Raw genomic sequence first — 25,330 nt, 5'->3', positions numbered from 1 at the left:
ATGAACTCACTGTCTTCTCTGCTCAGATGACTCTGCACACTGATTGACAACAGACGGACGATTGTTGCTCTGATGCAGTTATTAATCACAGAAATGAGAGTGGAGCAGATTTTGAGGAGCTTGTGAGCAACGCTGTGTTGCGCAGTATTTGTCATGTTATGAGAGATCAAGATGCGTGGCTACAAAGTGAAATATCGAGCAGGCGGTGTTACTTTCAGACTCAGTGAAGTCACGACACATTACATTTTTACGGATAAACTACTATCCCGAGTGTCATGTAACTTGGTTGTATCTTGGTTGTAACTTGGTTGTAACTTGGTTGTATCTTGGTTGTAACTTGGTTGTAACTTGGTTGTAACTTGGTTGTAACTTGGTTGTAACTTGGTTGTATCATGGGCCAAGGAAGAGCCCACTTCATTTAGGAGCAGATCCGAATCACAGGAAGGATACCTAAATTACTTTTTGAGTAATAAAGGGTTTAGTTTCTCTCTTGAATCAAAAGGTTTAAAGTTTGTTTCGTGTTGCTTTATGCCATCCCATTTTAATCGGCAACCACTTTGACACAGTTTCAGATATTTCAATCATTATCTGGTTTCAGCTTCTACTTTTTGATGATGTAAATGTAATATCTTTATATTTGTGACTATAGGTCGGATAAAACCAATTCATTGTTTATGCTAAAAATGTCAGAAAATGCTTCTTTCAGCCTTTCCAATTTTGAGATTCCTGCTTTTATACTATATTAAGTCTATATCTTAGTATTGATTGACAAAACAAGACATTTAGAGGCATCTCATTGGACCTTGGAGAAACTGGAAAACCATTTCATGACAAATTGATCAATCTGCAGTTAAATGATAATTAAATAATCATATGTTGCAGCCCCAAAGTTGTGATGTATATGTTTTACTGGCACAATGATTTATCTACAAAGTAACCGGCAGATTCAATAGATAATAAAAAATAACCGCTTGATAAGTCGCAGCCCTGTCATAATGCAGTTTTTGGAGGATAAAGCTATTTAAAGCAGATAATCCTCTGCTTTAATGTGTGCTGCTGTGTGATAACCTCTCTGCAGGACGGTTAGTGAATCTGTCCTCAGATCAGATTTTTAGAAACAGATGGGCCTCCTTCTTTAACTCTCTACGCTAATTAGTGACTGAGTAATTGCCGCATGGCCACCCAGACTAACAGCCACGGCTACTTTGAACACTTTTGAAGCGTGGCGGGGACCTGTGGGTCAAAAGTAACTCAATTCTGTCTCTGCTGGGCAGCGGAAGCACCATCTGCCCCCCCCCCCCCTCACTCTCAGCTTTGTGTGAGGAAGCTCTGGAGGAAGATGGATCACTTCCCTCTCAGCGAGCATCAGCTTTAAGCCCAAAGTAGTCTCTCTTTAAGGAAAGGTGCGACTCTAAATGGGTTATTAAGGAAGATGCACTTAGCACGGGACTCTGGGGTCTTTTAGACTGACCCCCATACATCTCAATCATTTAATCACCTTCATGTTCCTCGCTCTGCAGGATCAGCAAGTGGACTTCTCATTGCTTTTACGTTTTAGTTTAAAATACTGCAACTACTGTGCACACTTGTATAATTGATCTAGCATCCTATGTTTATAGTTTTATAGTAGGTGTATAGAGTGCCACAGTGACGCATCCTAAAACCCAGAAGCAAACTCCTTCCGGTTCCTTCGACAAAAACGTAATGCAATTTCTCCATAAGATTTAGGAAAACAGCTGGAAATAAGGTCTGTGGTTGAAACACATTGAAGAGACGGATCACGTTTTGTTCAGCTGGATAATCTCCACATGTCTACCCTACTTTTATAATTTTCTAATCATAAATCTAGTCGCCAGAAGCAAAATGCTAACGTTATGCTATAAAGGAGCTACAGCAGGGTCGCTGCTTCAACGTCACGCCAACTTAAGATCCATATTCAAACACACAGATTCTAAATGGAACAAGTTGAAGCGTTAGTTTGAACAGTTTGCAGGAGGCAGGGACTTGCTTTCAAGCAGAACAGGAACTAACTTAGAGGAGTGTTTACGTGTTCGGCGTAATGACGCACAACGTCCTCCACGACTTCTGTAGTCCTATTCAGCCACTTGGTAACAACCATCGTTTCTCAGACACGTCAACTCTTCAGAAATCACCAGTGGGGTCACTGCTGATGGATTTAATGTCGTAGAACAAAACGTGATCCGTCTCTTCAATGTGTCTCAACCACAGAGCTTAGTTCAGATAGTTTCCTAAATCCTATGGAGAGATCCCATTGGCTCTGAGACGAGGGAACAGGAAGTGATGAAATGCTAACTTACTTCCTGGTTTTAGGATGCGTCACTGCGGCACTCTATTCTAACTTATTCTAAATATTTTATATCGTTTCTTTCAAAGATATTCTAGTTTCTAGAGTTTCTTTTGATCATTGGCTGTTCATTTTAGTATTTTAATATATTAACTAATGTGCAATGTGATATCAACATCACTTTTAAAATGATGACTTTTCACACATAACAAAACACTGACTCTTTATAAAATACTTTTAAAAAATACCTTAAAAGAATAATTATCTGCTGTTTTTCAACTGATGATCGTTGTTTGTATTCTATGTTCGAATACGGATGCAGACGATGGCATTCCATGTGTATTGGACATCATGTTTAATACATTATCAAATATCTTTAAAAAATTAAAATATCTTTTTGAACATTAAAGCATGGAGACATGTCCCAGTAGAGACACGACATACTGATACACACCTGGCAATGAGCATCATATGTCCTCTCTAATCCGCTAAAAATTACATTTATCTTTTTCCTCTCTCAAAAAGGTAATTTTAAAGATTTCTACCTTGAGGAAAACCCTTATTTATGAACCCCCATTACCCACGGCCTTTTGACACAGATACTGTAAACAGGATTTGAAGAGGAGCACATGTGTTTTAGATTTCATTCTACCTTCTAAGCTTTTGTCCTGACCTGAATAGAGCGAACAGGAAAAACTAAGAGATACAGTTACAGTCTTTTGGTTTCACGAGGACGCATTCCTGCGCCTTTTGTATTCTGTCCATCACTGAGTCGGCCCATCTGGGATTGTGAATCCTTTATTACCAGTATAAATCTCTTTTCATTCATCTAGCTGTGTCAAACCGATTGTTCTTTAAAGCCAGAGAGTCTGAAACCAATAAACACAATATTCTTGGAAAGATGTATTATGTGGATCATGCCGATTGCTTGCAAACGATAAATGTGTTGCTTCTTCTTCACTCATGAAGTGCTGCCAGAGTTCCCGTTAGAATTTATTTTTGCCGGTCAACATGTCCGTTAAAGTTTAAATCTTCCGGACAAAATGAGAAAAGTGCCGGTCAAAGGTCTTCTTTGTTATGTATTGAGCTTTAAAACAAATTCATATGATTCGATATTAAACAAACTAATTATAGTAGATTAACTACATTATTCAAAAGTGTTCAGTAACTTATAATAACACGCGGGAATAATAAACGGAGCGCTCTCTCCTGACAGCCCGTCAGTATCATGCAGCTCGCGGATCCAGTAATGAGTGACCTGACAATAAAAACATATCTATAACTATAACTAGGTACTATAGTTTGAGAGGTAATTAAAATAGCTACGTATGGGGTCAGATTTGGGTCAATATTCTAGCGCGCAAAACAAGCTACTCACGAGCGGAAAATGTGCTTTTAATTTACACTCGCATGAAATGACCCTCGCACGCAGATTAAACCCCCGCGAGCGGCTGTGCGCTCTATGCAGCCCTCTTGCTCGCTCGCGGGAGTGTCAGCCTCACTCTTCTTGTCCGTCACATACTCTTCTTGTCTGTCACATAAGTGGCGCAACTGATGCGGTATTGTGCTAAAGGGAAATTATTTTGACCGGACATTTTGACCAGAGATTTAGATTTGCCGGTCTTCAGCATATTTTATCGGTCAAAGTCCGGTAATTACCGGCTAACGGAAACTATTTTGAATGATGATTGGTTATAAAATGGTCAGAAAATAGTGGAAAATGTCCAAGTTAAAGGTGGTATGATATAAAAAGTATTGTTTCGTCAGTCAAAGAAACAAAGACATCCACTTTAATCTGATATAAAACAGGGAAACATCAGGAAATCTTCATATTTGAGAGGCGGAATTTACATCAATTATCGAAATAGTTGATAATCTTTCTGTCGATTGAATAACCGATTAGCTGATTAATTGTTGCGGCTCTACACTAATGCAAATTTTACTTTATACGTATATTTTAACACTTACTGAAAGGCTTATTTGAAAAGGGAGCGCAGCAGTGACAGTGGGGGAGACAGGGGGAGGTAAAAAGAGTTTGAGAGGGGTACGATCACAGCAGTAAGGTCTAATCTTATTAGTGTGATTGACAGGATTAAAGAAACCAAGAGACCCCAGCAGCTGGATATTCACTCACAGACTGAAGGGGGAGAGGAAAGGAAAGGGGCACAAAGGAAAGCACAAGAAAACCTGCTGAACAAGAGACTTAGTAACATAACAACTCCTGAACAAATAGGGTAAGACGTCTCTGGGTTAACATTTTGATTAGCTTGTGTCTAAGTTTTAAAAGACGGAACGGCAAGAATTGAAATGCGTTTTTGCTGCAGTCTTCTACAGTTATACAGAAACTCTGAAAAACCCAAAACAAAAAAAAAAAACCTTTTCCTCCATACCCACATCTCTAAAAACGGGGGAACAACGGAGCTGATCCAGATTTGCGTCCGATATGACGTAATATTAATACTAAAACAACATTTTTTCATTTTGACGTTTTGCATTAAGAAATAATCTGTCAATTTTTTACAAGACACCCATTTAGAAATGTTAATACCACATTGTTTAAAGGGGACCTATCATGCAAAATGCACTTTTTGATGTCTTTGATACATCAACATGTGTCCCCGGTGTGTCGGGGAACTCACGCAGCGTCAGAAAATAAAACCCTCTCTCTTTTCCTCCGTACCCAAATCTCTAAAAACGGGGAACAACGGAGCTGATCCAGATTTGCGTCCGATATGACGTAATATCTGAAATGTGGACCCACGGCCCAATCAGAAACGTTGCTATCAGAAACAATGCCCGACTGTTTTGGACGTAATATGGTCGATGTTTACATTAGCATCGCTAACACTCAGAGCTAACCTGTACTGGAGAGCATGTGTGTGAAGAAGCAGGAAGTAAAAAGGAACTCACCTTGTGGTATAACCGGCAAGAGAGAAAGCCTTTGAGCTCCAGACTGTTTCAGAGAATCCTTGATGTGTTTGGAACATGATATGGCGTTTCATCGCGGCAGCATTTAGTTTAGACAGTAGCTGCCGGGTCCTTTTTATTTGTGTCAGACTCTTCTTTTTTTTTTTAAAGCTTTATACCCAAATGATCACTTTAGAAACAGGAAGTGAAATAGAGGGATATGAGGCGTGGCTAGAATGGTGATCTGTTTGGTATTTTGAGCAAAACACTTCATAGACATGTCTTTTTATATATTTGTATATATCTGAGACCTATGCTATTGCCTACAAATAGCATGATAGGTGACCTTTAAGTAATTGTTCATGCACAAATGTAAAAGAAAGCTGTTTTTTTTTTGTCCCTCAAATATGAAGAGTTGCTGCTCTTCTGTTTTAATCAGATTAAAGTAAATATCTTTGAGTTTTGGACTGACAAAACAATTTAAAGACATTAATTGGGACTTTGAGAAACTAAGATGCTTTTATTTACATGTTACCGGCGCATTATATTTAATTGACTTAACATATCTGCCTTTAAAATACTTTAAATATTGGAAGGAAGAAGGAGATCTTATTGTGAAATAAACAGGAAGTTATAGAAACAAATGGCCAACTACTTTGATCATTGGTTGATCTTTGAAGTCCTTTTTACTGAAAATGTGTCAAACGATGAAGTCCTTATCTTTTCGATGTTGAGATTTCCTGATTTGTTTATGCTTTAAGAAAGAGATATGTTTAGCTCTTGGATTAACAACAAGAATGTTAAAGATATCAGACTTTCAGGGACTAAGATGGACCTTTGCTCACTTTTCTCTGATATTTTAGAACCATTCATTGATTAATCAACACCATAATGAAAATAATGGTTAGTTGCCGCATTAGATCTCGTATTGTTCCACACGAACACTCAGTTGATCTGCACTAAAGACAATAATCCGCATGGAGCAACATAGAGCTTTTTACCTTAATAGTCTCCTGCTGGGTGAATACAACAATACGAGGAGCTGGAGCACGATGAGTTATTATTATAATCCTACAGCTTCTGTTTAATAACGTCAACTTAAACAAAATGCAGCTGCTTCCGCTGCATTCATCAGGGCTTAAGACCCTCAGGAGTTTATAACTCTCATTCCTCATGGCCACGGGGTCAGTGAGGCCTATTGGCTCTGTGTGTGTGTGTGTGTGTGTGTGTGTGTGTGTGTGTGTGTGTGGTGTGTGTGTGTGTGTGTGTGTGTGTGTGTGTGTGTGTGTGTGTGTGTGTGTGTGTGTGTGTGTGTGTGTGTGTGTGTGTGACTGGTGCCCTGACTGGGTCATGTTTGTTGTCTTTTAATGAATATCTGCCCTCAGCGTGTACACAGATCAAAGATAAGCTGATTCCAGTTGGTAGCAATGTTGATATCCTTCCTAAGACATGTGGAAACACACACACACACACACACACACACACACACACACACACACACACAACACACACACACACACACACACACACACACACACACACACACACACACACACACACATGCAAACACACACACACACACACAGCAGGGCTTCTGACCTCTTACATTCTGACATCTCCACAAAGCAGAAAACAGTCCAATTCTATCCTTGCCGATAGCTGCACGATATATTAAACTGTCAGCCGATGAAATCAAATGTCTGCGCTTGCTTCACTTAAGTGGACTCGTGTTATCAGAATTCAAATCATATCTGGTGTGTAAAGCGTATATTAAAACTCAAGTATCTTGTGTTTATCAGAAGTTGTGCAAGACCCACAAAGCAACAGGAGCGAGTGCGACCAGAGGTGAACACAAAGCTTGAGACAAACATTTCCTGCTAAGCTAACGGCGGCGTGGGCAGAGTTTGAGACGTACCTCCAGCCGTGGACCTGGAATCCGGGGCACTGATCCCCGCAGCGCATGCAGGGCTGCCCTCGGTCCGGGTCCTCTTCCTCCTGCTGCAAACAAAACACAAACTCTCTTCAGATCAGATCGGCATCATTTCCCGTGTGGCTTTTGGCAGAAGACAGAGAAAGGTTAAAGCAACAGAGGCAGCAGCACATCCAGTGTGTGTTAGACATGGCCGCAGAAACATCGAGGGTTAGAGAGTGAGCTGTGTTAACGCTGGAGCCTCGGGCAGAATGCACTCAAGACTCAATCCCATCAGCCTTTAGTTCGGCAGTGTGTTTCACGGAGCATGAGCCTTTACATTTCCAATGAATAACTTGCTGACGTCACTTTATGAAAATCCAACATCGTCATAACTCTTCTGTGTGTGTGTGTGTGTGTGTGTGTGTGTGTGCTTTTCTAGTAGACATATTAACCAAGAACTGCCCAGGCATTTGTAACATCTGTATAGGGTGGTGCAGGGATGATTTAATTGTCTAGGCAGACCTGGAAGTTAGCATCTTCTTGGTTCCTCAACAAAAACCAATGGGATGTTTCCATTAGATTTTCTACTATTGCAGAAAATAATCTAACGTTAGGCTATAAAGGAACTACACTACGGTCACATGACTTTGAACGGACGCTGCTAAGGCGGCCGATGTTTGGCGTGAGCCTCATTAAGACTGATAACTGTAAGGTCATATCTTTGCATGAAAAAAAAGTCATAAAATGGTGTTGTCAATGAACTATCTATCACCAGATCACACCTCTGTGCACACATCGTTTTTCCTGCTGATACATAACCAGCTGATTGAACACTAATCTCTTCTACATTATTCCAGTAGAGTGAATCACTAGTAATTCAATAATCCGTGACTCAGGTTAGAAGTGTTATGGCCTTTATGTCACTCCTCTATTACCATTTCCAAAAGTGCTGCTTTGATGCCTCCGTGTTATCGAACATGTCAGACTGTTCATGCGGGACTTCCCTGGATGAATAAAGGATAATAGAATTACAATGAAATAAGGACTTCATCTTACAGTCCTGTTAACTGTTTGACCAGAACAGTAGGTCATATCCAGAATGTGCCCTATAGCTACTGTTACAGACAATCGCACAAATGTCTTCTGCCAAAAGTGCTGAGCCAACAACAACTACGATAACTACCTCATATTTCACTTGTGATTCAATTCCTGCAGCCTAGCATATATGTGCATGTGTGTGCTTGTGTGTGTAGACTACAGACTGCACACACAAGCCTCTTTTTAGAGATGAGAGGAAGGAAGCAGACACAGGATGAGAGCTGCACCCTTTCCCTCTCCATGGAGTCACTCTGTCTCCACGTTCTCACCTCTCCTGTCTCTTAGCGTACTTTTCACAGGGAAAATGTGTCTGTATTCAATAAGCTCTGAACAGCTAGGTTCCCCTGTTCCAAAGGGGTTCAAGTCAAGTATGTATATAACCCAATATTCTTCTGTAATACAAAAACCTCCATTTGCACGAGGAAAAACTTCCAAATGTTGACTTCAAATAGGGGAAAAAAGGGAGAAGCTTTGTGATAGTTTGATACATTTAGTTCCCACTCATCATTTTGTGAAGATGCGTGTGCCCTATATGGACTTCTGTCTAAAAGCAAAGGGGAACACCCTCATATCTTCTGCTGTTTAGCTGAGGCTTTCAAAAGAATCTGCATGGAGAAACTGAACTACTCCAAACTATATTTGCAATTCCCAAATGCTTGATTATATGCAGACGCAGCGACGCTAGCAGAGTTTAACGAGGAGCAATAAAGTGCAGATATGTGATACCGCCCGCTACCTGTGCATACCTGCTCTGCTGTCTTTTGATCCAACCACACACACACCGTCATAAGGACAAGCAGCCTTCACCACTAACCTCCAAAGCATCAGTATTCACGTCGAGCCTGTTTTCTTCCCATGCAAAGCCCTTTATGATCATACTCAATGAAGCATTACTGCGATAAGGCTGAGTGTGCTTAGCTTATCTCACTGATATCTGAAGGTTGTAAGTGCTTTACTAATGCACTGACTCGCCAGAGAGACGTGGACTGGAAGCTATTAGCAGTAGGGCTGCACAACTCCCCAAAGGAAAGACTCATTCCAAGTATTTTTGACTGATATTGCATAGACTATTATTACCTTACATTTGAGTGGGATGCCTACCATAACAATGTTTTATTAAGTTGGTAGTTTACTGTTTGTAGAGCAGGATATATCTACTTCTTCAGGATGGTGTATTGTCCCATATAACATATATGATATATGACATATAGTCCTTCCCGATATTTGAATGTTGCATATAGTCTAGCTTGCTTTTTGTACTTTTGAGCCATTATGCTAGATTCCATTAAAGTACATGGTTCTAGGTTGAGATAGTAAGCTGTGGCTGTGTCCAGAACGTGTCTTTCCAGAATAGACCAACATGATGACAGTCAACTATAATTGACACGCTGGTATTAAGTGCCTCACAGCGTGTTGCGTGCATCAGGACCTGCCTTATGAAGCACTGCTTTGACTCACTATGACGGTTGTAAACAGAGCCCGTATGGAAGAGCTTTCTGATTGGACACACTACGAAGTGTCCGTACGTTAACTCTGGAGTGTGGCTACACTCCTAAATGTCACTGAGAATGAAAAGCCTGTAGCTGCAGGATGAAAACACCTTTGGAAACTGCAGCCGACCTGAAGCGACGACTCAGGAAGCGACAGGGTGTTACTGACTTTCCATTCAGTGAAAGGACACTTTATAGGCTCGTGTTTTCATCGTCATTTCTCCACTCTCTCTGTTTGTTGTGTGTGAGGCCTTTGTCAGCGGGTTAGACATTTAGAAGCAGAGAATGATAACCTCGACTGGAAGATTTTAGGGAGTGGGATCAGCACTAAAATATCATTTAAAAACAGATCCACAAATGATGAGTCCTTCCTTTTTGGAGAACACATGAAGTCAAACCAAGTTAGCGAACAGAAAGGACGATCTTTCAGCCTTGAACATTAGTCGGTTTGACATTTCCTTGAACGTTTCCTTATCGTGGTGACAGTGTCCTATAAGTCAAGGCTACACACAGACTGCATGTGTGTTTCCGTCCACAAAACGATAACGCGTCAAGTGTGTGTGTGTGTCCAACAATGAGGTTCGCCTGTTGTGCTGCGAGTGGAGGATGTGCTGGGAGGGGTGTGTTGGAAGTTTCTTCTAAACTGAGCGTGGGGAAAGTAAATAAAACGGTCGCCTAAATTCACGTCAGCTCACATGCTCACACTTCAGACTGTCCATATCAGCTGCCGTGTGTTTTCACTGTGAGGTTAAACCACGCCGCGCTGCTTGAGTTTGTTTTCTGCTACCGTGTAACCAGGTAATGGACAAACTGAGAGTCTGCCAGCTCTCTTATCGGACATCAGAAGGTAGGTTAGGCCGATAAGGGACTTTATTCGCCTATAGATCATGTACAGGCTTTTCATCATTTAACATAAGACGAAAAGATAATTGAGAAAAATACATTTATTAGGATCTAATTATTTAAACTCTACAAAAATAATAATAATGATCTCAAATTTAAACAAGTTATACGTAACACACTCCCTGAGATAAAAAGGGTAGAAAATAGACATTTCTCTTTAATTCAGATGAATACACAAAATATATAACGTAATTTAATCTTTGCAAAAAAGTGAGAAGTCCCAGATTCTATCTTATCCAACAATATCAAAGTATGGATTAATGGACTTTAAACTGATGTATTTGCTGCTTCCTGAATCTTTTTAAACTCTTAAACTGTTGGAAGTGTTTGGGAAGTGAATATTGATTACATGCTAAATGCTAAGTGAGTGGTAGCATTCAGGTGGGAGGGAAACACTTGTATGAAGCTGACAGAAGAGTGATTGTGGGTTTCTCTTCAATGTAGTGGTACAGAAGGGGATACACATTAACAGAGGAGGTCAGAGGTCAGGGGCCTTAGATGCCCCCTCCTCCTCCTCATGCTCTCATAGTTTGTGCATCATGCTTCCTGTTGCCTCACATAAAACAAAGTTCAAGATGCTGTTGTGGAGATAGTTGTTATGACTGCTTGAATTGTTTAATGTTTCTTTTCAAATGTAATATATGAGATAACAAGATAATGAGACACGACAAAATGACACTTCATTTGTACGTTATTATTTGAGTCCTACATTAATAATATTACATTTAAACTAAGCAAATGTACTTTAAAAAAGTCCCAGATAATATCTGATCCTAACATAGACACTAAATGGATCTGTCTCCTGCTCTGATCATCTGAATATAATATTGAATTTGTTAACAAAATAACTTCATGTATCTTCAACAAGCGTCTAGGTTACACTGTAACACGATTCCAAACTCACTTTTGGAGAGCTGATGTAATTGAGTGTTAGAGCATTACATATTCATGGTTTTCATCAATACCTGAGTGCAGTTATTGTACGTGTCAGGTGTTTAAAATACATCCTTTCACACGGGATATGTTACATATATATTGCTAGAACTATATTAAAACGTAGGGGTAAGTACATTGACAAGTATTTGAGTATCATTTTAAAATACATGAATTTACTTAAGTATTTTCATTTTCTTATACTTACTTATACTCCAGTTCTGATGCAAGTATTGCACTTTATGAGAGCTTTAGTAACTTCTCATAGTATTAATACAATATATAACACACAAACAATTGATGTATTATCCTATCATAAGTGAAGATGATGTCAGACTTTCATATAAATAAAGTAATGAAATTAGCTCTACATGTATATGTCATTAGCTGCAACATTAATATCATGTACACGTTATTGCACTAATAATAAAAATTGTATTAATACAAAAAAAGAAAGAAAATTACTCAATTCTGCCAAACGAGTAACATTACTTTTGGTACGTTTATTTTAATTGTAAAATGCTTGTACTTGTCTTTTTCCTTAGAAATATTTGAATACAGGACTTTTACTTGCAATAAACAGATTCTTTTGTGCGCTATTTAACCACTACCTACCCGAACACGTCTTGCACCGCTGTTAAATGCTGAAACAACTAACGGTACGTCCACACGGCAGCGTCGCGTTGAAGCTTGCCGGTGGGCGTGTCTGGCATGCGACCAACAACCAATCACATGAATCTCCCGCCCCGGACACACAAGCACACGGTTTGATTGGCTAGAGCTTGTACTGGCATATGATTTGATTGGCTGGCGCTTCCGTCGACGCTTGAAAAGTTGAACTTTTCTCAACTTTCGAAGCGAGCGACGGAGGCAGAGCGACGCGACGGAACCACAATGCAGTTCGGCAAAGCGTGAAGTCACCCCATTCAAAGTGAATGGGAAGCGCCTCTGTTGAAGCACGCGACGCTGCCATGTGGACGTACCGTAACTAGGGATGGGTATCGTTTGAAATGTATCGATTCCGATTCCGGTTCTGCTTATCGATTCCGGTTCTTATCGATTCCGGTTCTTATCGATTCCAAAATTGTAAAAGAAAGAGGTCAAACGTTTAGATAACAAACATATCTGTTTACAAATAAAAAATATACATGCAATACAAATGTATTGCACAATAGCTGTGCTTTATTTTAATTGAGCTATGCCTGTGGTTAGCTATTAACAGGCAGCATTACACTGTGCCTTGTCTTTTTCTTTTTTAGTGTAGTGGCGCCTCACCTTAGAGCGTTTACCGCGATCCATCTTTGGTGTTATGAAGTGACTGAGCTGTGAACTGTCTACTGGAGGGCGGGGGAACTGTGGACCTCTGTCGCCTGTCAGTGCAACTTACATGATGCCGTTAAAAATAAATGAAGGGCAGTGCCGGCCGTCAGCGTACCGAGTCGGCCGTTAACGGCCCGCTGACGACCGGCCGTTCTGTGATTCTCCAGAACACACAGATGGCCAGTCCGCCCTTACCTTGTATTCCACCGGGTCACCGCGGTGCAGACGGACCCGGTGGAAAACAGGGTCTACCGCGTTTAGGAACCGTTAAGCAGAACCGAAATTGTGTATTTTGTATGGATACCCGGTACCCGGCATTTCTTATCGGTTCTCATCTGGAACCGAGTTTCGGTTCCCAACCCTACCCATAACGCAGCGTCCACACGGCGGCGTACGTTGAAGCTTGCCGGCGGGCGTGTCTGAAACTCGGCCAACAACCAATCACATGAATCTCTCGCCCCTGACACACAAGCACACAGTTTGATTGGCTAGAGCTTGTACTGGCATATGATTTGATTGGCTGACGCTTCCGTCGAAGCTTCAATAGTTGAACTTTTCTCAACTTTTGAAGCGAGCAAAGCGAAGCGACGGAACCACAATGCAGTTCTGCAAAGCGTGACGTCACCCCATTCAAAGTTAATGGGAAGAAGCGTTGAAGCTTCAACGCATGCTGCCGTGTGGACGTACCGTAACACATGCAACTAAATTCAGAATAGTGTTTTATACACAATCTGGTATGCTATTAGATTAGTAGTGGATGAAGTGTATAAATGATACAAGTGATAGCCTGGAGTGATAGTCTGCGAGTAGGATTCACAGTCACTGTCTGGACATAATCCAAGTGTGCTGCAGAGCCAGATGTTTGGTGACCTCACATCTGTTCGTCTGCTCCCAAAACAAGCCTTATTTGATCAGTATCCCGATGGTGGAGGCTGTGTTTTGGGCAAAATTCCAGCTGCATGATCTCACAGAGCATCAATTGTTGTTGTAATGAAATACTGACAAAGGTATAATGAACAGGTGACTTTGTGAAGTCTCTGTCTTCAAAGCATCTTCTCTGAGTGTTCGATATTTTTATATTTTTATTTTTGCATTCAGCTGTTGATGCAACTAAAGATTTGTTCATTGTGTATTTTTCTTGATTTATCGATTAGCATAAAATCTCAGACAATGGTGAAAGAATGTGTTTCCCATGTTCTCAAATGTTTTGTTACATTATAACTATTATCATTATCTTATTATTATTATTATTTGTTTATTATTATGCTAAGTTATGTTCAGGATATTTTTTATTCAAAAGCATATATGAACATGATATCTTTTGTATACAAAACAAGTTGACATCAGGGGTGTCACATATATATATATATAAATATATATGTAATAATAAACAAATACATTAAATAAATACATTAAAATTAGTTTATTATTTCAGATTACATATTTGTTAAATACATAATTAGTTTAGATTTTTAATTCATAATAAATTTAATAAAATAATGTTTTAATTATTGGTAAAAAATGTTCAAAATTAGGTTAATTTCCTCTTATGAATATTACATTTCCTTAAAAATTAAATTACCTAAAAAAAATCCATCTGCATTCAGGTTATAGCTCAGGTAGAAAACGATGACGTATGACTCATCCTGACTGTACCTGGCGCCTTAAGAAATGACTTAAGAAACAAAGAATGTGCTTTCTGTCTTACAATACAATTAAAATAACACAATATAATGTAAAAGCAGAAAGACAATTGGGACATTTTTACAGTCAAATAAAACAATGTCCGACACAAAAGCCAGGTGAACGTGAAAGTTCGGCTCAAGCCGCTTTTACAGTTGGTCATTACAAGTTCCTTTCAAGTCGAAATATGAAAGCAAAGCAGATAAAAAAGCTTTAAAATAACCCTAAAGTGTGTTTCCTAATAGAGAAAAGGTCGAATGACAGGTAAATGTAGGTGTTTGGTGAGTTTTATAAGATGTAAAAACACTCACCGAGCGGTTAGACCGTCGCTTTTTAGATCCGCGGAGGAACATCACGTCAGTTGGTGCTTAAAACACCGAAAAAAGAAGATTCCTGGTGAGTAAAAAATATATAAAAACACGGTGGAGTTATATTTAAAGTGCCTTCAGTCTGTGTTGAACTACATGATGTTTCCCTGAGGACTGACTGATCCTCTTTCCGCTAAGAGAACTACTTTAACAACCGACAAGCTACTGCAACTGAAAATAAACTGACTTCCGGTTGTGCTTTCAAAATAAAACACTTCCCAAACATGTTGAGGCTGACAAAAAAAATAGTTGAGATATGAATAGGAAATAATATTTACCGTTTATGTCATTTATTCATTTATGTATAGTTTTATAAACTTCAATTAAAGATAATAATAATAATAATAATAATAATAATAATAATAATAATAAGCTATATTTGTAAAGCACCTTTCAAAATAAAACACTTCCCAACCATGTCAAGACTTTGCTTGAGCAGGCACAAACTGTCTGTTTTGCACATGGGTTTTGCACAGTGATATCTCTGGAACCCCTTATCCAATTTTGATGGTTGACATCTCATTTGAACAGTCAAAGCAAGTGGAATCAAGGGGTGGCAAACCGAATGACACCAGGGGTGAATTTTATGTTATCATTTTGCAGTAAGTTCAAAGATAGTGCTTACTGTGCATTACTGTATATTATAAAAATGCTTGCCATGTAGGCTGTGTTTTCTGGAGATGGAAATGCTTTAGTTAGTGTTGTAGCTTAGATTATCCCCGTTCCAATGATGTATGGGATGTATTGATTTGATACAAGCAAGTCAGTGGGTTATTCTCAATGTCGAGGACGCTTCCTTGGTAGGACAAGTCCCTCCGAGTCAGGTCCTTCAGAAGCGATGCAAGAATCCTTCCTAGCCTCGGAAAACGAAGAATTGTGGAACAGGCTAACAGGTGTGCGTCAGGCCCCGCCTTAAATGGAGCACGATTTCCGCCAAAGATTTTGGAAATTGGTCCGTGCGCAAAGCATTGTGGGGATTTTAAGACCGCGGAGCCTCGAAATTTTCCGCAACGAAGGACACCGGCCGGTAGAATACCAAGGATCCTGGACATTGGAACAGTCTTTCGGCGGCACTCGATGACGTAGCATCCTTGAAATAGTGGCTCTGGAGGAGCCTTCCTCGACATTGAGAAACATCCAGTGTTTCATTGTGTACTTTCAATACAGTATATGGTCCGGACCCACCGGTGGGCCCATCAAGTTCAGCATTCACTGTCATGAATATAAAATAAGACACTGATACTGTTCAGTGTTTTCCTCAATGAACATTTAGAGAAAAATAAATATTCAGGGGTCCTCTCCAGGGGCGTTGCCTGGACCTGGAAACATTCGGGGCTTAGCCCACAGTGGCGGCGCTACAGTCGAATTTTCTACTGCAAGACTCCCCACACGCACATACACAATTGCGCCATCTGGTGTCACAAACGTGTGTCTGCATTAGCTTTGTTACGGCAATGGATTGTGGGAGATTCTCATAGCACGTGAGGATTTCTTGAGGGTAACGGTGTGTCCACACAGCAGCTTTGACCAAATCTTGAAAATCCTGGAGCTGGGCGTGTCTGACAGCTTGGGGATTTCGCGACCAACAACCAATCACATGAATATTACATGAATATCCCGCCCCCGACATACAAAGCAAAAAAACCCGGTTCTTCTACACTATTGTCAAATAGGAAGGGCTATGATGAACATTTATTTTTTTAACATTTTGAACATTTATGAGATTAATGTTTATGGTGCTATTTTATGCTACATTCCATGCTGGCTAATGATACTGTCTATGCTTGCTAGCAACGAAGTAAACTAGCAACGAAGTAAACTGGATATAAAATCCCCAAACAAGCGAAAACCTACCAGTTTCACCCACTGTCTCTGCCACCTCCCTCCATGCCTGGTTCCTCCGGTTTGTATCCCGGTAAGTAAATAGGGACTGGTCATAAAGAACCGGGTGATTTGCTACCGCAATAACTAACTTCTCCTCCATTTTTGTGGAATATAGAAATGAACTGCGGGTCTGGTTCTCCCAGCTTGCACGCGGTTTGATTGGCTAGCGCTTGAACTGTCAGATTTGCATAAACGGATCTGATTGGCTGTCGCTTCCAGCTCAGCCTCAAAAGTTGAACATTGTTCAACTTTGGAATCCTGAACATCCTGAAAATCCTGGAAATCTTCGCCTCGCCCCCCCACAATGCAGTTCGGCGACAAGCGAGGGAAAGTGACGTCATCCCCATTCAAAGTCAATGGGCGGAGACACGCTGGAAGCGGTGGACAAATCGCCAAAAGCTGCTGTGTGTACGGGCCGTAAGGTGCCTGTATTATCTCGGTGGACAAAATGTATGTTTTTATTTTATAAGGACAATAACGTACTGTTGTGTTTGTTTAGTTTAATGTTAATTGTTTAATGCTCACAGTCACAGCAACATGTTTTTGTGTGATTGGTTTTATATGATTTATCAACGTGATCATCAATAGCTAATCTGAGCACCAGACCCCAGCTCACGTGTCCTTTTATGCTGTCCATTGAAATGCAGGAAAGTAATCACCAGCTCTGAGTGATCTGTTGTGGAGGGAACACTACACCGGAGTTACATAAGCAGAGATAAAGTGCTATTTTGAGGGAACTCACCTCCTCTGGGGTCCCCCAGGAAGAATTTTTTTAAATGTTGAAGTTAAAAGCATCAATCTTGTGCACTTTGAGAGCAACATTAAGAGATATGGATACATCTCTCAACACCCATATGTCAACAAAAATCAAAGAATCAGAATCAGAAACGGGTTTATTATTTAAAAACACTTTATTTTCCAATTAAATCATAAACTATGTCAAATTATTAGAAGTTGTTAGTAATCAGATTAAACAGAAAAAAGGGATGGAAGGAGGAAATAATAATCCCTCATCACTTGCTGTTTGCGGTTGAAATGGTCTCTTTTGCTGGCCAAACATGCTGGATGGAAAGCAGTGATGTCTCACTTGCCTTGGCCCTCTATCTGCTGTCCCTAAATCAGTCATGTTACCCATTGACTCTTGTCTGTTCTGGTGTTCCTGTTCATTGTTGTCTCCATTGTCGTTCTTGTCTGTTGTTTCTCCTTCTTGTGTGTCCCTTTCTCCTGTTCTCCTTTCTTCATCCTCTACTCTGTTTGGCTCATCTGTGATGACTGTGTAGGTAACACAAACAAGTATGTAAGTCAATCAGTTTCCAGCTCTGTCAAATAAATGAATTTCAAGATACACAAATTTGTCTTCATTAAAATGAGTGTCACCACACTCTCACACAATGTAATACTAAACAATTGAAAATAGTTAAATGTACATCTCTTGTAGATATCACTGTTAGAGTAGTTATCTGCCAATAGGACATAATCATTCCTATACAAATGCAGTTTGAGTAATTCACTTAATATATTCACTTCATACTTTAATATAGTCATTTTCACTTAATACTCTAATATAGTCATCTTTCTGCATTCAAAACTAAGGAAAGCTGTACAATTTGACATGATAATGAGGAAAAAAGGCCTCCGACAATGCAGATCATTTTGTGATCATATCAATTTTAAGATGGGGGTCAAGGCTTAATATTTGGGAGCATAGTGTCCCTTGCCCCCTTTCAGGAGCCCCACTGGATTAGCTTTGATCTGAAAGCTTGTTAGCTGGCTGTCCATCTCATAATGTACACATAGAAACTAGCTGTCAATAGGAATATCAATCAGAAGAATTATAATTTCATGCAAAAATCTGTCACAAAAAGAGGTTGCACATTTAAATTCAGGTGTTGTTATGGCAACGTCAGTGGCCAAACAGCCACATTTACTGCTGCTAATACGTTCAAACATGCTGTTGACACGTAAAGCAATGGCAACTATGCCACCATTTCAGCTGACTTTTCCTCAGAAATACCGTCACATAACATCCATATATGTCAGTGCTAGGTTGATGCTTAGCTAAGCTAACTATGAAACACTTTAACTGACAGGACTCCGGATCAACTGTGTAATGTAAGGTAGCTTCTAGCTTCATGTCGAACACTGACAGTAAGTCAACATTTCCCAGAGAGCTTTCTTTGAAATCACCAGGTAACGCTAAAAAACACAACATTTAGATTGTATGACAAAGTGTTTATTTAATATATCTGGCTAGCTATAGCTACTTGCTAACGGTTTAGCTTACCCCCGCGATTCAAAGTAACGTCAACGTAGCTATAATGTATGCTTTGCTTACATGTTGACATAACTTGTAAGTTTACTGACATTTACATACCTTGTTCACCTGGCTCAGGTGGTGGCTCTGGGGTTGTTGTGTGAGCCACCACTTGAGAATTGCCGTATTTTTTATTTAAAAAATGTCTAATGTCCATCTTCAGAAACTCCGCGCCCGCGGCTGAAAGTTTAAAGTTTAAACACTGTCACAGAGGAGAGGTCAGCCAATAAAACACGTTTATTTCCATGCAACTCTCGGATTGGTCTGGTGGTTGCCTCTGTTGCATTCACTGAACACGGGAAATTACAATTCTGCCATCCTCTAGGTAAAGTACAGTTAATGTATTATATTATTGAGGGAGAATTTGTCCGGGGCTAAAGAAAAAACATCCGGGGCTAAAGCCCCGGATGCCTACCCCAGGCGACGCCCATGGTCCTCTCCCTCATCTGCCTTGGCACGAGATACATTTGTGTACAGATGCAGGTAGGCCATCCAATTATCTGACCCGGGCCAAGGCAGATGATTGGTCGTGCTTTTTACAGTACCACGGCTTCCACAGATGAAATATTTGTATATATTTATTGTCAAAGCATTTAATGTATTCATTGCTATCTGGATGTTAAGAGCATTCCATGGAATATAACAAGTGTTTCTGAAGTGAATTACCCCACCTTTAAAGTTGTATGTTATGTATGCACTCTTTATATTGAGAGCTTGATATGTGTTAACCAATCATTAATTAATTAATGCATTAATTAGTTAGATGTTCTAAATTAATACATTTCTTAAAGGTAAAACAAATAATCCCTGCTTTTATTTTGAAGGTGTGTGATGCATACTGACAGTGTCTTGCTAACTTGACCATTTCTCTCCACAAACCTGAGGCAACAAACTGTCCCAAAGTGTGTCCTTTACTTCACCTCCTATGCTACAACATGAAAGTACAACTACACACACACCCCTCTCCTACTCAAAAAAACCCCTCCTTTACTTTCTGATCCTCACCATGTATAGTCTTTATTAATCCATCTGCAGTCTGCATCCACAGCGAGGAAGAATAAATACTGCTAGATAAATATTTAGAGCAGGAATTATAAACCCAGATATGTTTGGGGGAAAGTTATAATCACACAGCAACATGGGGACTTCGTTTGAAAACAACAAAGTCAGTATGAGCTCAAACAAAGGATTATCCTTCCCCTGAAGTCTCTAAATAACATGGAGCTTGTGTACAGTAGTGTTTTTGCAGCAGTGGAAAGTTAGAAAGGCTTTTCCTTAAATGCAATGTAATCTGAACATGAGAAGAGGGGGAGAGCATGCATAGCTGTGTGTGCAAAAGAAACATTCAAATAAGATTAGAGAGCAGATGCATGGTGAACCAGTGTGTGTACAACAGTGTTCCTGATTATATCTGAACACCAGCTTCCTGATAAGAGTCTGGTGCTTACACCACAGCTTTACTGAGGTTTCTGCTACTTTACTAACTTGAACTTCATTACTTTATTTCTAGGCGTTACATGTATTCATTTATTTCAGAAAATCAGAAACACTCTGCTTCCATCTACTGGTGATCTGACAGAAAGCAACTAAAGACCCAGCATCACTTGCACTTTCATTTAACTTTTGTGTTGTGTTGGAAAGCTGTTACCGTTCATGGTGTTCGCGGGTCCATTTTGACCCATGATTTATCTCAGTCCAGATCACTCAAAAACAATGACTATCATCCAATATTGTTTTAACTACATCATAACTAACTTATAATGCATTCATAACCGTACAATGCTGTAGTCATTTTATTTTATGGCCCCAAAACACATCACACCACATATTTAAGTAAAACATTTGATTAAATGCACTCATCATTATAATGGAAGCCTGTTTGCACCACAGGAAAAAAAAAATCAAAAATCCTGTAAGTCAATATATTGACTTAGCTATCTCAATATATTCCATTCCATTACATGTTACTTGTTAGACGCTTTTATCCAAAACGACTTACATACTTATATATATATTGACTTACTATCTCAATATATTGACTTAGCTCAATACATTTTCAATATATTGAGATAGTAAGTCAATATATTGAGATAGCTAAGTCAATATATTGAGATAGCTAAGTCAATATATTGAGATAGCTAAGTCAATATATTGAGATAGCTAAGTCAATATATTGACTTACAGGATTTTTTATTTATTTTTTCCTGCGGCGCAAACAGACTATACATTATATTCCCTATAGTGAAGACAGTGGATCATTATGTTATCTGACTATAGACTAATATTAGAATACAATTTGAGGGATGGGAGACCAGGTGCATGTTGCAAAAAAAATATTGTTACAGTGGATGAAGGGGGTGGGGGGGGGGGGGCGGGTGTCTAAAGTCAACGATGAATCTTGATTGAGCCACATTTGACCCCGAGTGACCCACAACATGCTGCCGAACACCAAATGATAAACCTTTTGTTTTAGAGACCTTCAAAACTTGGCTAAAATTGTCAAAATCAGTTTTGTAGTGTTTAGGTGTTGTGGAGGATATCATGAAGCCTTGTTCCGATCAAAAAACAAGAGCGTAGTTATTATATCATTTTAACTTGAAACGGGTCACGGGAGACCCGAACACAACATAAGGGTAAAGCTGTGTACAACATAATGTAGAACATTGTAGAACTAAATGTGACCTTAATGCAATCAAAAATGAAACACATGTCATAAGACCAATAATGTAATACAGTCTCCTGATATTTTATTAATATTTTTACAGATAGTGTTAAGGTGGGTTAATATATGTATTTCTTTTTTAAATGTTGAATTATTCTAAAAGACAATTTATTACAAGTACTTGTTTTTTGGAAATGTGTGCAAGTATAAAACATGAATTAAACTTTTAGTTTTATGTAAGCTTACTGGAAAACACGAATGTAATATAATTAACATTAATTTGCACCTAATTTGAAACGGTTATAACAGGGAAAAATACCATAACTTATAGTGCTTTTTATCATGCTATTTTTAGGCCTCAGATATATATAAAAAAAAAAATATATATATATATATATAGCAAAACATGTCTATGAAGTGTTGATAAATAATAAAAAAGGAGGGGTCTGAGCTCATGCGGGACCCGGCAGCTACTGTCTAAACTAAATGCTGCCGTGATGAAACGCCATATCATGGATCATCAAGGATTATTTCTGAAACAGTCTGGAGCTCAAAGGCTTTCTCTCTTGCCGGTTATACCACAAGGTGAGTTCCTTTTTACTTCCTGCTTCTTCACACACATGCTCTCCAGTACAGGTTAGCTCCGAGTGTTAGCGATGCTAATGTAAACATCGACCATATTACGTCCAAAACAGTCGGGCATTGTTTCTGATAGCAACGTTTCTGATTGGGCCGTGGGTCCACATTTCAGATATTACGTCATATCGGACGCAAATCTGGATCAGCTCCGTTGTTCCCCGTTTTTAGAGATTTGGGTACGGAGGAAAAGAGAGAGGGTTTTATTTTCTGACGCTGCGTGAGTTCCCCGACACACCGGGGACACATGTTGATGTATAAAAGACATAAAAAAGTCCATTTTGCATGATAGGTCCCCTTTAAACAATGTGGTATTAACATTTCTAAATGGGTTTCTTGTAAAAAATTGACAGATTATTTCTTAATGCAAAACGTCAAAATGAAAAAATGTTGTTTTAGTTGTTTGTTTGCTTAAAGTTATTATTTTTTTGTCTTGAGTACTTATACATTAAAAACGTGTTATTATATGTTTTTTGTTTATTTCATTTAATATTATTATAACATTGTTGGTTTCTAAAAGCTGTCTCCAACACAGAGGTTAAGCGGTCTTATAAGTGAACAATATAAAAGCACAAACACAGATTTTCTTTGTAGTAACAATGGCTTTTATTTCCCAAAGCAAGGCTGCTTTGAATTTAGAAATGACAAACGGCAGACTCTTGTAAAGCATGTTAGAAAAAAAATTATAATCATAACAAGGGAATGTTTTACTTAAATAACCACGAAAGGGAAGAGGAAACGGTTACAGAGAGTATTAAAACTGTGACATTCACATCAGAAAATTCTACCTATTGTTCCTTTTTCTGTGTGCCTCTTCAAAAAGAAAGTTTATTTCACTACTGGACTGTAAAAAATGTCAAAAGAAAACTATTTTGCACATTAAAAAAGGAAGAAAATAAAACAACCTGAGCAAAAATCAAAGTGGAGGATGACACTGTGCTTAAAATGAGGAACGTGTTGTTAACGGATACTGAATTAGTGCAGCCAGAATACTGCTGATGAATGACTGTAGGACACTTCAAGAATATAAGAAGAAGAAACTGGTTAATTTGACTTTAAGGCACCGTACACACTCTAAAGAGCAAAGATTAAATAACAGTGTTTAGCAAACCACTGGAAACACTGAATTACGATGTTACACCTAAACTACCCATCCATGTGTAAAACTACTACAGCGGTCCATTAACAGTAGACATGTGTATTAAACAACCATTGCCTATTATGTACAGTTTCCCTTTCTTAATCAGAGGTACATAAAGTGGTGCAGTGAAGACGTATTTTTGTAGTCTGACCCTGAAGGCAGCATCTCCCTGGTTCCCTCGACTCAAAGTCAATGGGATTTTTCCATTGGATTTTGGAATATTGCAGAAAGTATTCTTACATGTTTTGTTCAGCAGGATAAACTCCAAATATTGACTCTACTTTTTTTAATAGATGAAACTTAAACGCAATCTCCAGAAGTAAAAAGGTTATACAGCACGGTCACATGACTTCTCATCACCACCGCTAAGCTAAAGGCGGCTAAGGCTAAATCTCATTTAGACACGTATTAGCAACCATGTTTTTTAATTCACCAGCGGCTATTAACTGACGTATTTGATGTCGTACAACAAAACTTTAAAGGGGCCCAATTCTTAGATTCTTATTTTGTGCCTCTACTGGGACATGTCTCCATGTTTTAATGTTCAAAAAGCTCTTTATTTGTCTCATACTGCCTGTGCTGCAGCACCTCTTTTCACCCTCTGTCTGAAACCAGAGCCCAGTCTACTCTGATTGGTTAGCTGGCTGACTCTGTTGTGATTGGTCAACCACTTAGAGATGTCCCGCCCCTTAGTCTATCACGTACAATGTGTCTGAGCGCTAGCCAATAGGATCGTGAGTGTTACACAGTGATGTCATAATGTTCCTGAAGTAAACAAAGGAGTCCAACGGAGGCGTTTTTTGGGGGGGGGAGGGAAGACCCCCTAAAAGCATAATAGGGCCTCTTTAAAATCCCTTCAGCTTGTGTTCAATTCAATACTTTTATTTATGTAAACCACATACCTTATTTTAGGCTTCTAACAAAAACACATACAGAAAAAAAACCTTGACTTTGCGACGAGGGAACAGGGAGTGCTAAAATGCTAACTAATTTCTGCACCACTCTATTGAGGTTGGAGTAAAGGTTGATGTGCAGGCACAGATGTTCAGTACCGTCCACAGCGTACAGCGGCATTAAACTGAGACCTCTTGATTTTCACTGTCCGTCGTCCTCTCTGATCCACGCCTCCATTCTGCACACAGTCCTCTTCAATCCTGGCAGAGGTTTAAACTCTGTCTTCTGTATGGAAAAAAGGAGATAATATATCAATAGACAGAAACCAATGCAATTAACTTAATCGGAATTCTAAAAAAGAACAGTGATTTTATAATCTCCTGTTAACGATTGGAATACTTTCTGAATATAATTGTTTTTGTGGAGAACAGGAACATTTCGATTCAAAATGGTTTCAGTTTCATCAAATTATACAAATATATTCACACTTTTAAATGTCCTTTTTGTTCCTTTTGCAGTTGTTAGTAACATTTACAAATAAATAACATATTTTTTAATGTTTGATTTTGAAATGAATGTTGAGAGTGAATCATTTAGACAACTGATCTTGTCTTGTTTGCAAAATAACGTATCAAACATGTCGTTTCTCTCACCGGTGGAGGCTGCCGTGTGCTGCCTGATGGTCTTGATGTGCAGGAAGATGGTGTAGGTGTCGTAGGAAAACAGCAGACCCGCGATCAGACAGAAAACCTGAGAATCAAACAACAGAGTCAGAACAGGTCTCCACTTAAATGTTATTTGCATGAAACTTATCTGTAAAACTGAAAAGCAACAACAGAACAAAAAAAGTCCATCACAATATCAGAGAGCACAGAGTTGT

At 39.2% G+C, this 25,330-nt stretch overlaps 2 protein-coding genes across 2 annotated transcripts in view; both read right to left on the bottom strand.

Moving 5' to 3' along the window:
• The window catches only part of prickle3 (prickle homolog 3), a 48,170-nt gene extending 33,094 nt beyond the window's left edge, over nt 1-15,076 (bottom strand). The window contains 2 exon segments of the mRNA XM_034241335.1: nt 7,128-7,210; nt 14,863-15,076. Coding sequence (XP_034097226.1) covers nt 7,128-7,210; nt 14,863-14,904 — 125 coding nt within the window. The 5' untranslated portion in view covers nt 14,905-15,076.
• A 7,921-nt stretch (nt 15,077-22,997) lies between these two features.
• plp2 (proteolipid protein 2) overlaps nt 22,998-25,330 on the bottom strand; it is a 45,003-nt gene continuing 42,670 nt past the window's right edge. The window contains exons 4-5 of the mRNA XM_034241340.1: nt 25,104-25,200; nt 22,998-24,735 (exon numbers count right to left, since the gene is read on the bottom strand). Coding sequence (XP_034097231.1) covers nt 24,722-24,735; nt 25,104-25,200 — 111 coding nt within the window. The 3' untranslated portion in view covers nt 22,998-24,721. The remainder of the gene's footprint in view (nt 24,736-25,103; nt 25,201-25,330) is intronic.

The sequence above is a fragment of the Gymnodraco acuticeps genome, unplaced genomic scaffold, assembly GCF_902827175.1.
Source record: "Gymnodraco acuticeps unplaced genomic scaffold, fGymAcu1.1, whole genome shotgun sequence".
Classification (NCBI taxonomy): Eukaryota; Metazoa; Chordata; class Actinopteri; order Perciformes; family Bathydraconidae; genus Gymnodraco; species Gymnodraco acuticeps.
Note: the sequence above shows the minus strand (reverse complement) of the source record. Positions and strands in the feature narration are given on the sequence as shown.